This window comes from Balaenoptera ricei, chromosome 20 (assembly GCF_028023285.1).
Source record: "Balaenoptera ricei isolate mBalRic1 chromosome 20, mBalRic1.hap2, whole genome shotgun sequence".
In the NCBI taxonomy this organism is placed as follows: domain Eukaryota; kingdom Metazoa; phylum Chordata; class Mammalia; order Artiodactyla; family Balaenopteridae; genus Balaenoptera; species Balaenoptera ricei.
In genome coordinates, this window is record NC_082658.1 from 41,128,802 (window position 1) to 41,142,102 (window position 13,301).

General features: G+C 38.0%; 1 protein-coding gene across 1 annotated transcript in view; it reads left to right on the forward strand.

Moving 5' to 3' along the window:
• APPBP2 (amyloid beta precursor protein binding protein 2) overlaps window positions 1–13,301 on the forward strand; it is a 67,436-nt gene that overhangs the window by 20,640 nt on the left and 33,495 nt on the right. The window contains exons 2-3 of the mRNA XM_059907621.1: window positions 7,386–7,474; window positions 11,374–11,525. Coding sequence (XP_059763604.1) covers window positions 7,386–7,474; window positions 11,374–11,525 — 241 coding nt within the window. The remainder of the gene's footprint in view (window positions 1–7,385; window positions 7,475–11,373; window positions 11,526–13,301) is intronic.

A 13,301-nucleotide genomic window follows, 5' to 3' on the forward strand; every position in this document is an offset into this window, starting at 1 on the left:
GTTAAACAAAATGAGAACACAGAGAAATATGCAGCAGATGAAGGAGCAAGGTAAAAAAACCCCCGAGACCAAATGAAAAGGAAATAGGCAGTCTACCTGAAAAAGAATTCAGAGTAATGGAGTAAAGATGATCTAAAATCTTGGAAATAGAATATAGAAAATACAAGAAACGTTTAACAAGGACTTAGAAGAACTAAAGAGCAAACGAACAGTGATGAACAACACAATAAATGAAATTAAAAATACTCTAGAAGCAGTCAATAGCAGAATAACTGAGGCAGAAGAACGGATGAGTGACCTGGAAGATAAAATAGTGGAAATAACTACTGCAGAGCAGAATAAAGAAAAAAGAATGAAAAGAATTGAGGACAGTCTTAGAGACCTCTGGGACAATATTAAATGCACCAACATTTAAATTATAGGTGTCTCAGAAGAAGAGAAAAAGAAAGGGTCTGAGAAAATATTTGAAGAGATTATAGTCGAAAACTTCCCTAACAAGAGAAAGGAAATAATCAAGTCCAGGAAGTGCAGAGAGTGCCTGCCGTACAGGATAAATCCAAGGAGAAACACGCCAAGACACATATTAATCAAACTATCAAAAATTAAATACAAAGAAAAAAATATTAAAAGCAGCAAGGGAAAAGCAACAAATAACATACAAGGGAGTCCCATAAGGTTAACAGCTGATCTTTCAGCAGAAACTCTGCAAGCCAGAAGGGAGTGGCAGGACATATTTAAAGTGATGAAAGGGGGGGTTTCCCTGGTGGTGCAGTGGTAATGAATCTGCCTACCAGTGCAGTGGACACAGATTCAATCCCTGGTCCAGGAAGATCCCACATGCCACAGAGCAGGTAAGCCTTGCACCAAAACTACTCAGCCTGTGCTCTAGAGCCCGCGAGCCACAACTACTGAGCCTGCGTGCCACAACTACTGAGCCTGCATGCCACAACTACTGAAGCCCACATGCCTAGAGCCTGTGCTCCGCAACAAGAGAAGCCACCGCAATGAGAAGCCTGTGCACTGCAATGAAGAGTAGCCGCTGCTCACCGCAACTAAAGAAAGCCTGTGCACAACAGTGAAGACCCAGGGGCTTCCCTGGTGGCGCAGTGGTTGAGAATCTGCCTGCTAATGCAGGGGACACGTGTTCGAGCCCTGGTCCAGGAAGATCCCACGTTGTGGAGCAGCTAAGCCCATGTACCACAACTACTGAGCCTGCGCTCTAGAGCCCGTGAGCCACAACTACTGAGCCCACATGCCACAACTACTGTAGCCCGTGCACCTAGAGCCTGTGCTCCGCAACAAGAGAAGCCACTGCAATGAAAAGCCCATGCACTGCAAAGAAGAGTAGACCCCTTGCGCAACAATGAAAACCCAACACATCCAAAAATAAGCAAATATATAAATTTATTAAAAAAAAAAGTGAAGACCCAAACACAGCCAAAAATAAATAAGTAAATATCAAAAAAACCCTACAACCAAGATTACTCTACCCAGCAAGGATCTCGTTCAGATTCAACAGAGAAATTAAAACCTTTACAGACAAGCAAAAGTTAAGAGAATTCAGCACAACCAGACAAGCTTTACAATAAATGCTAAAGGAACTTCTCTAGGCAGGAAACACAAGAGAAGGAAAAGACCTACAATAACAAACCTAAAACAATTAAGAAAATGGTGATAGGAGCATACATATTGATAATTACCTTAAATGTAAATGGATTAAATGCTCCAACCGAACGACATAGACTGGCTGAATGGATACAAAAATAAGACCCGTACATATGCTGTCTACAAGAGACCCACTTCAGACCTTGGGACACATACAGACTGAAAGTGAGGGGATGGAAAAAGATATTCTATGCAAATGGAAATCAAAAGAAAGCTGGAGTAGCAATTCTCATATCAGACAAGTAGACTTTAAAATAAAGACTATTACAAGAGACAAAGAAGGACACTACATAATGATCAAGGGATCGATCCAAGAAGAAGATAGAACAATTGTAAATATTATGCACCCAACATAGGAAGACCTCAGTACATAAGGCAAATGCTAACAGCCATAAAAAGGGAAATTGGGGCTTCCCTGGTGGCGCAGTGGTTGAGAATCTGCCTGCTAATGCAGGGGACACGGGTTCGAGCCCTGGTCTGGGAAGATCCCACATGCCGCAGAGCAACTAGGCCCGTGAGCCACAATTACTGAGCCTGCGCGTCTGGAGCCGGTGCTCTGCAACAAGAGAGGCCACGGTAGTGAGGGGCCCGCACACCGCGATGAAGAGTGGCCCCTGCTTGCCACAACTGGAGAAAGCCCTCGCACAGAGACGAAGACCCAACACAGCCAAAAATAAATAAATAAATTTAAAAAAAAAAAAAAGGGAAATCGACAGTAACACAATAATAATAGGGGACTTTCACACTCCACTTTCACCAATGGACAGATCATCCAAAATGAAAATAAATAAGGAGACACAAGCTTTAAATGACACATTAGACAAGATGGACTTAATTGATATTTAGAGGACATACCATCCAAAAAGAACAGGATACACTTTCTTCTCAAGTGCTCATGGAACATTCTCCAGGATAGATCATATCGTGGGTCACAAATCAAGCCTTGGTAAATTTAAGGAAATTGAAATCGTATCAAGTATCTTTTCCGACCACAACGCTGTGAGACTAGATATCAATTACAGGAAAAAAAACTGTAAAAAATACAAACACATGGAGGCTAAACAATATACTACTAAATAACCAAGAGATCACTGAGGAAATCAAAAAATACCTAGAAACAGATGACAATGAAAACACGACAACCCAAAACCTATGGGATGCAGCAAAAGCAGTTCTAAGAGGGAAGTTTATAGCAATACAATCCTACCTCAAGAAACAAGAAACATCTCAAATAAACAAGCTAACCTTGCACCTAAAGCAATTAGAGAAAGAAGAACAAAAAAACCCTAAAGTTAGCAGAAGGGAAGAAATCATAAAGATCAGATCAGAAATAAATGAAAAAGAAATGAAGGAAACAATAGCAAAGATCAGTAAAACTAAAAGCTGGTTCTTTGAGAAGATAAACAAAATTGATAAACCATTAGCCAGACTCATCAAGAAAAAAAGAAGACTCAAATCAATAGAATTAGAAATGAAAAAGGAGAAGTAACCACTGACACTGCAGAAATACAAAGGATCATGAGAGATTACTACAAGCAACTATATGCCAATAAAATGGACAACCTGGAAGACATAGACAAATTCTTAGAAAAGCACAACCTTCCGAAACTGAACCAGGAAGAAACAGAGAATAAAAACAGACCAATCACAAGCACTGAAATTGAGACTGTGCTTAAAATTCTTCCAACAAACAAAAGACCAGGACCAGATGGCTTCACAGGTGAATTCTGTCAGACACTTAGAGAAGAGCTAACACCTATCCTTCTCAAACACTTCCAAAATATAGCAGAGGAAGGAACACTCCCAAACTCATTCTATGAGGCCACCATCACCCTGATACCAAAACCAGACAAAGATGTCACAAAAAAAGAAAACTACAGGCCAATATCACTGATGAACATAGATGCAAAAATCCTCAACAAAATACTAGCCAAGAGAATCCAACCGCACATTAAAAGGATCATACATCATGATCAATTGGGGTTTATCCCAGGAATGCAAGGATTCTTCAATATACCAAATCAATCAATATGATACACCATATTAACAAACTGAAGGATAAAAACCATACGATAATCTCAATAGAAGCAGAAAAAGCTTTTGACAGAATTCAGCACCTATTTATGATAAAAACTCTCCAGAAAGTAGGCAGAGAGGGAACCTACCTCAACATAATAAAGGCCATATATGACAAACCCACAGCCAACATCGTTCTCAGTGGTGAAAAACTGAAACGATTTCCTCTAAGATCAGGAACAAGACAAGGTTGCCCACTCTCATCACTATTATTCAACATAGTTTTGGAAGTTTTAGCCACAGCAATCAGAGAAGAAAAAGAAATAAAAGGAATCCAAATTGGAAAAGAAGAAGTAAAACTGTCACTGTTTGCAGATGACGATACTATACATAGAGAATCCTAAAGATGCTATCAGAAAACTACTAGAGCTGATCAACAAATTTGGTAAAGTAGCAAGATACAAAATTAATGCACACATCTCTTGCATTCCTATACACTAACAATGAAAAATCTGAAAGAAATTAGGGGAACACTCCCATTTACCGTTGCAAGAAAAAGAATAAAATACCTAGGAATAAACCTACCTAAGGAGACAAAAGACCTGTATGCAGAAAACTACAAGACACTGATGAAGGAAATTAAAGATGATACAAACAGATGGAGAGATATACCATGTTCTTGGATTGGAAGAACCAACATTGTGAAAATGACTCTACTACCCAAAGCAATCTACAGATTGAGCGCAATCCCTATCAAATTACCAATGGCGTTTTTTACAGAACTAGAACAAAAAACTTCACAATTTGTATGGAAAAACAAAAGACCCCGAATAGCCAAAGCAATCTTGAGAAGAAAAAACGGAGCTGGAGGAATCAGGCTTCTGGACTTCAGACTATACTACAAAGCTACAGTAGTCAAGACAGTATGGTACTGGCACAAAACAGAAATACAGATCAATGAACAGGATAGAAGGCCCAGAGATAAACCCATGCACATATGGTCACCTTATTTTTGATAAAGGAGGCAAGAATATACAATGGAGAAAAGACAGTCTCTTCAATAAGTGATGCTGGGAAAACTGGACAGGTACATGTAAAAGAATGAAATTAGAACACTTCCTAACACCATACACAAAAATAAACTCAAAATGGGTTAAAGACCTAAATGTAAGGCCAGACACTATAAAACTCTTAGAGGAAAGCATAGGTAGAACACTCTATGACATAAGTCACAGCAAGATCCTTTTTGACCCACCTCTTAGAGAAATGGAAATAAAAACAAAAATAAACAAATGGAGGCTTCCCTGGTGGCGCAGTGGTTGAGAATCTGCCTGCCAATGCAGGGGACACGGGTTCGAGCCCTGGTCTGGGAAGATCCCACATGCCACGGAGCAACTGGGCCCGTGAGCCACAACTACTGAGCCTGCGCGTCTGGAGCCTGTGCTCCGCAACAAGAGAGGCTGCGACAGTGAGTGGCCCGCGCACCGCGATGAAGAGTGGCCCCCGCTCGCCGCAGCTGGAGAGGGCCCTCGCACAGAAATGAAGACCCAACACACCCAAAAATAAATAACTAAATTAATTTTAAAAAAAAATCCATTAGGTAAATGATTTAAAGATGTCCAGGGTAGCTTAAAAAAATAAAAAATAAAAAATAAACAAATGGGACCTAATGAAACTTAAAAGCTTTTGCACAGCAAAGGAAACCATAAACAAGACAAAAATATAACCCTCAGAATGGGAGAAAATATTTGCAAACAAAGCAATTGACAAAGGATTAATCTCCAAAATATACAAGCAGCTCATGCAGCTCAAAAAAACAAACAATCCAATCCAGAAATGGGTAGAAGACCTAAGTAGACATTTCTGCATAGAAGATGTAGAGATTGCCAACAAACAGATGAAAGGATGCTCAACATCACTAATCATTAGAGAAATGCAAATCAAAACTACAGTGAGTTATCACCTCACAGGGGTCAGAATGGCCATCATCAAAAGATCTACAAACAGTAAATGCTCGCGAGGGTGTGGAGAAAAGGGAGCCCTCCTGTACTGTTGGTAGGAATGTAAATTGATACAGTCACTATGGAGAACAGTATGGAGGTTCTTCAAAAAACTAAAAATAGAACTACTATATGACCCAGCAATCCCACTACTGGGCATATACCCTGAGAAAACCATAATTCAAAAAGAGACATGTACCACAGTGTTCATTGCAGCACTATTTACAATAGCCGGGACATGGAAGCAACCTAAGTGTCCATCAAAGATGAATGGATAAAGAAGATGTGGCACATATATACAATGGAATATTACTCAGCCATAAAAAGAAACAAAATTGAACTAGTTGTAGTGAGGTGGAAGGACCTAGAGTCTGTCATACAGAGTGAAGTAAGTCAGAAAGAGAAAAACAAATACCGTATGCTAACACATATATATGGAATCTAAAAAAAAAAAAAAGGTTCTGATGAACCTAGGGACAGGACAGGAATAAAGATGCAGATATAGCAAACGGAGTTGAGGACATGGAGAGGGGGAAGGGTAACCTGGGACGAAGTGAGAGTACCATTGACATATATACACTACCAAATGTGAAATAGATAACTAGTGGGAAGCAGCTGCATTGCACAGGGAGATCAGCTCAGTGCTTCGTGACCACCTAGAGGGGTGAGACAGGGAGGGTTGGAGGGAGATGCAAGAGGGAGGGGATATGGTGATATATGTATTCATATAGCCGATTCACTTTTGTTATACAGCAGAAACTAACAGGACATTGTAAAGCAATTACACTCCAATGAAGATGTTAAAAAAAAAAAAAAAGTCAGGCAAAAGGAGTATATGATTGTGACATGAGTAGAAATCTTGCCATGCTGGATTACTTTAGATATAATCTACTATTAGTCTGCTTGTGATGTTTCATGCCTGGAACTGAACTGAGGTTTTTGTGGTCTGAAGAGCCCTTAGTGGGGCATAGTGACCAGTTCTGGCTTCTGGACATTATCTTGCTATCATTTTTATAATTTACTTTACCCAGTTTTGTTTAAGAAAAAAAGAAGTTAAAAAAAATTTAGTTTCTTGAATATAATTGTTCTTTTTTAATCAATTTATCTGTTTATTTTTTGGCTGCATTGGGTCTTCGTTGCTGTGCGTGGGTTTTTTCTAGTTGTGGCGAGCAGCGGCTATTCTTCGTTGCGGTGCGTGGGCTTCTCATTGCAGTGGCTTCTCTTTGTTGTGGAGCATGGGCTCTAGTGGTTGTGGCACACGGGCTTAGTTGTTCCGCGGCATGTGAGATCTTCCCAGACCAGGGATCGAACCGTGTCCCTTGCATTGGCAGGCGGATTCTTAACCCCTGGGCCACCAGGGAAGTCCTGAATATAACTGTTTTTAGTGTTTAATAAATAAAGTAATTATATAGCACTTTTTAGTACTTAGCATGTACCATATACTGTTATACAAATATTAATTTTTAAATATTATATACAACTATTAAAGTGTTCTATATGAATTATAGAGATTTGTTAAGTTAATGTTGCATTTGTCTTAGCATAAGCATCTGCCCTGATATTACTGTGTAATCTTAACTTTGAGTAATAGTCATAAATTCATCAAATATTAACTCCATCAAATAATATTCATAAGTAAAGTAGAAATTGAAATTAAATTAAAAATTTTAAACATTATCCTTTTTTGTTTTTTTTTAATTTCAGCTGTACCAACAGGGACGCTTATGTCAACTGGGCAGTGAATTTTGTGAATTGGAAGTTTTTGCTAAAGTATTGAGAGCTTTGGATAAAAGGTAAACTCATTTTTTAAGAATTGTGGTAAACTGTACATATCTAAATTCTACGATTGTGACCATATTTTAAGTGTACAGTTCAGTAGCAGTAAGTACATTCATATTGTTTTGAAACCATCAGTACCACCCTTGCTTTTTGTGTTCAAGAAGGACTGAATTCATCTTCCCCGTTCTGGCTATTATGTAGTAGGAGTTATATGTGGATGTAGGTGACATGGCCTTTGATTGTCCTTGCTGTTCTCTTTATCATTCTTCCCTAAATTTGCTTGAAATGCCATTTCTTTTTCCTAACCTACATTTCTGGGAAAATAAGAATATAGTTTTATAAAATATTGTTCATCTGTAATATGAATGTTGCCAAGTTAAGTAAATACTTGTTAGAATGCGTAGTATATGTCAAGTACTATTCTAGATGCTGGGGTTACAGCAGTGAATAAGTTTTACAAGGTCTCTTCCTCATGGAGTTTGTGTTTTAGAAAGAGATGATAAAATAATCAAGTAACATGTTAACAAATTAACATGATTTCATTGTTTAGGGATACCTTTGGATGTGACCTGTGTACTAAGCCTAAGAGAAATTTCTTGGTTAGTTAAATAATTAAAATTAATCTGTTAAAAAATAATAGATGAGAGTTTCATTTTGGGACAAGAAGGCCATAGAAAAACTTAAAAAAAAAATTCTTTACTCTTCGAAAAGGTTAGCTTTCTAGGATTTGAATTTCTCTATGCAGTTCTAAAGATGGCCATTATAAAGATTTAGTGGACTACCTCTCTTTCATCTCTCAGGTTATCTTTTTACCAAGTCCAAATCCCTTGGTAAGTGTTTAATATATTTGTGAAACTAAACGCATGTAGTTTGACTTTTTTCCCCCCTTTATGCAAAGCAGTGACTTGGTTATTTACAATTTTGTTTAAAGCAGTTTTTTTATTGAGATAATTCATAATACCATAAATTTATCATTTTAAACTGTATAATTCCTTAGTTTTTAGTATATTCGCAAATTTTTGCAACTATCACCACTATCTAATTCTAGAATACTTTCATCATCCCCAAAAGAAACCCTGTACCCATTAACAGTCACTTCCTATTTCCCCTTACCCCTGGTCTCTAGCCTACCATTAATCTACTTTCTGTTTCTGGGTTTATCTGCTCTAGACATTTCATTTAAATGGGACTGTACAGTATGTGGTCTTTTGTGACTGGATTTTACCTATAATGTTTTCAAGGTTCATTCATGGCTGTTGTTTGTATCAGTTTTCCATTGTGTGGATATACTATGTTGCTATGTTTTGGTTATCTAGCCATCTGTTGATGAACATTTGGGTTGTTTCTACCTTTTGGCAATTAATGCTACTATGAATGCTCATGAACAAGATTTTGTGTGGACGTATGTTTTCAGTTCTCTTGTATGTATATACAACTAGGGTAAACCTAGGTTTAACTTTTTGAGTAACTCCTAAATTGTTTCCCACAGCAGCTCCACCATTTTATTGGGCTGGCCAAAAAAATGCCTTTGGTTTTTAAGTAAAAGTAAAAAACACATTTTTCATTTTCACCGAAAACTTTATTAAACAACATATTCACCGTTTTGTTCCACTATCTTCTGCCATTTTTCAGGCAACTTCATAATTCCATCTTCTCAAAACTTTTTATCTTTTTGAGCAAAGAACTGTCCAGGTGCCTTTTACTGTCTTCCAGGGAATTGAGTTTTTCCATTAAGAGAATTTTGTAAAGACTGAAATAAATGGAAATCTGAAGGTGCAATGTCTGGTGAATACAGTGGATGAATCAGAACTTCCCAGCCAAGCTGTAACAGTTTTTACCTGGTCATCAAAGAGACATGCGGTCTTGCATTATCCTGATGGAAGATTATGTGTTTTCTGTTGACTAATTCTGGACTCTTTTCATTGAGTGCTGCTTTCAGTTGGTCTAATTGGGAGCAGTACTTGTTGGAATTAATTGTTTGGTTTTCCGGAAGGAGCTCATAATAGAGGACTCGCTTCCAATCCCACCATATACACAACATCACCTTCTTTGGGTGAAGACCGGGCTTTGGTGTGGTTGGTGGTGGTTCATTTCGCTTGCCCGACGATCTCTTCCGTTCCACGTTATTGTACAGTATCCACTTTTCCTCACCCGTCACAATTTGTTTTAAAAACAGAACGTTTTCATTACATTTAAGTAGAGAATCCATGCAGAAATACAGTCAAGAAGGTTTTTTTTCTTAACTTATGTGGAACCCAAACATCAAAGCAATTAATATAACCAAGCTGGTACAAATGATTTTCAACGCTTGATTTGGATGTTTTGCGTATGTTAGCTATCTCCCGCACCGTATAACGTTGATTGTTCTCAATCAATGTCTCGATCTGATTGCTTTCAACTTCAACTGGTCTACCCAACCGTGGAACATCGTCCAGTGAGAAATCTCCAGCACGAAACTTCGCAAACCACTTTTGACATGTTCAATCAGTCACAGCACCTTTTCCATATACTGCACAAATATTTTTTTGTGTTTCAGTTGCGTTTTTACTTTTCTTGAAATAATAAAGCATAATATGCTGAAAATGTTGCTTTTTTTCTTCCATCTTCAATATTAAAATGGCTACACAAAAATTCACCAATTTTGATAAGTGTTTTTTTAAATGCACGCTGATACGACAGCTGTCCCATACAATCTAACAAAATTGTTTTGAATGAAGCTAAAGACATCTAAGTGCTGCTAGAGCCATCTTACGGGAAAAACCAAATGAACCTTTTGGCTAACCCAATATGTCCCTATTACCAATGTATGAGGGTTCTAATTTTTCCATATCCTTGCCATCACTGTTTTTAAAAAAGTAGTATTATAGCCATCCTAGATAGTGTGAAGTCGTATCTCATTGTGAGTTTGATTTGCATTTCCCTAATCACTAATGATATGGAGCATCTTTTCTTGTGCTTATTGGCCATTTGTATATTTTCTTTGGAGGAATCTCTATTCAAATCTATTGCCCATTTTTTAATTGGGTCATTGTTGAATTACAAGACAATTTGGATTTTTAAGATTGATGTTAGAAGTTGTTTTCATCCTTCATTGTCATCAATTTACATATACAGAATCACTCAGTGATCCACTGAGTAAAAGATATTAGGCTAAATTGTGAATTATTATGACCTCATAATTCATAAGGCAAACAGTTGCTTTTTATCTTATTCCATCTTTGAAATAATGGTACTGTTATTTCAAAAAAGCAAGTTAGCACTTTTTTTTTTAGATTGCAAGTTTTATTTTTGAATCCCCATTGAAATAAATATGTTAATCTTTGAAAAATATTTGGTTATATGCCACTAAAATTATGCCTAGAGCCCCCAGTGATAGTCATGCCCCATTCTGGAAAACACTACCATAGGGAATTACTGGAGGTACCCTGGGGAGGTAGGATGAGGCCACTGTTTGTTGAGCAAGGGTCATCTGTGTCCCAGGTAAGCTGCTTGCTGCTGTTCATAATTCTCTGAGCCCCAGACCTACCAGCATATTGGATCTTATCTTTTCTAGCTGGCAACACTTTGGTGGCTCCCTTTTCTCTTCTAGATAGAAGAGTAAATGCCTTAACATAACCTACAAGGTCCTTGGGGATTCTGGGATAGGCCTACCATGGCCCCTTCAGGCTGGTGAAGAGAGGGAGACAGGAGACAGGGAGGATCTCCTGGAGGAAGTGACATTTGAGCTGAAGTCTAACCGATTTATGGGAGAGAACTAGGTGATGGTGGTGAAGAGCTTTTTTAGGTAGAAGGAACAGCATGTGCAAATTTCCTGAGGCAGGAAGGAACAATGTGCATGAAAGTTAGCACTTTCTAAAAGGACAAAATATGTTACCTTTATAAAAACAAAAACGACCTTTTCCTTCTCTTTCAGACATTTGCTTCATCATTGTTTCCAGGCTTTGATGGATCATGGTGTGAAAGTTGCTTCAGTCTTAGCCTACTCATTTAGTAGACGGTGCTCTTACATAGCGGAATCAGATGCTGCAGTAAAGGAAAAAGCCATTCAGGTTGGCTTTGTTTTAGGTAAGTAATGGTAAAACAGAGGGGTGTTTTGTCCTGTAACATGACTCAGAATTAAGCCTGCTGGCATTAAAGGATTCTCACAGGACATTCCCAAAGTCAACGTGGGAGGTTATGAGAAAAACATCAGAAGGACTAGATGTGATATATTGAACATTAACTTTGTGCTAAGTACTATACTATGTATCTAAATGCTGTCTTTCAAGAAAATCCTCATGACATTCCAGTGATGTGAAGGTATTAATAGAGTTTTAGAAATGAGGAAACGGACTCAGAAAAGTTGAGTAACATGCTCAAGTCACATAGTAATGGAGCTAAATTTAGAATCCTGTGGCACTGTGATTCCAAACCACTTACCTTTCTACCATGTCAAGCTGCTACCAACCTCTTTCACCAGCTTACTGTGTGTTGTGACGTGGGACTTAATCCTTTTGGGACCTCAGTTTTCCCATCTCTAAAATGAGGGTAAATCTCCATTTTCTCATGGGTATGAGAATACTAAAAACATAAATGGAAAAGGATTCCGAAAAGGTTTTGTATGCTACACACCTAGAAAAATATCGTTTAATGTTTGCATAACATTTTAGTATAGCTTTTACAAATCTACATAGATAAGTATGTCTCAGGCAATTATTTATTCAAGTTATTGCTACCTTTTTACTTTGTTTTTGGAAAAATTTTTATTTTGAAATGATTGTAGATTTACAGACAGTATCAAAACCAGGAAATTGATACTGGTTTATACTGTTACCTAGACTATAGACCTTATTTAACTTTCATTGGTTTTTTTTTAAAAATAAATTTATTTATTTATTTATTTATTATTTTTAGCTGTGTTGGGTCTTCATTTCTGTGCGAGGGCTTTCTCTAGTTGCGGCGAGCGGGGACCACTCTTCATCGCGGTGCGCGGGCCTCTCACTGTCGCGGCCTCTCTTGTTGCGGAGCACGGGCTCCAGACGCGCAGGCTCAGTAGCTGTGGCTCACGGGCATAGTTGCTCCGTGGCATGTGGGATCTTCCCAGACCAGGGCTTGAACCCGTGTCCCCTGTATTGGCAGGCAGATTCTCAACCACTGCGCCACCAGGGAAGCCCGCTTTCATTGGTTTTTACATATACTCATTTGTGTGTGTGTGTGTTTTATTTAAATGTAGTTGACATACAGTATTATGTTGGTTTCAGATGTACCACATAGTGATTTGGAATTTGCATACTTTATGAAATGATTGCCACGACAAGTATAGTCCCTGTACAGAGTTATTACAGTATTATTGACCATGTTCCTTAGGCTGTATATTACATTCCCATGGCTTTTTATTTTCTAACTGGAGGCTCAGACCTCTTAATCCCCTTCACCTATTTCACCCCACACCCCACCTCCTTTCTCTGGCAACCAACTGTTTGGTCTCTGTATCTACGAGTCTATTTTCATTTTGTTTTGTTTGTTTGTTTTGATTTTTAGATTCTACCTATAAGTGAGATCATATGGTATTTGTCTTTCTCTGTCTGACTTATTTCACTTAGCATGATACCCTCTAGATCCATCTGTGTTGTCACAAGATTTCTTTTCTTTTCTTTTTTTTTTATGTTTAATTTTTGTGGTTGGGTAATGTTCCACTGTTGTGTGTATAAATATATCTCACACCTTCTTTATCCGTTCATTCATCTGTTGATGGACATTTAGGTTGCTTACATATCTTGGCTATTATAAATAATGCTTCACTGAACATAGAGGTGCATATATCTTTTTTGAGTTAGTGTTTTTGCCTTTTTTGGATAAATA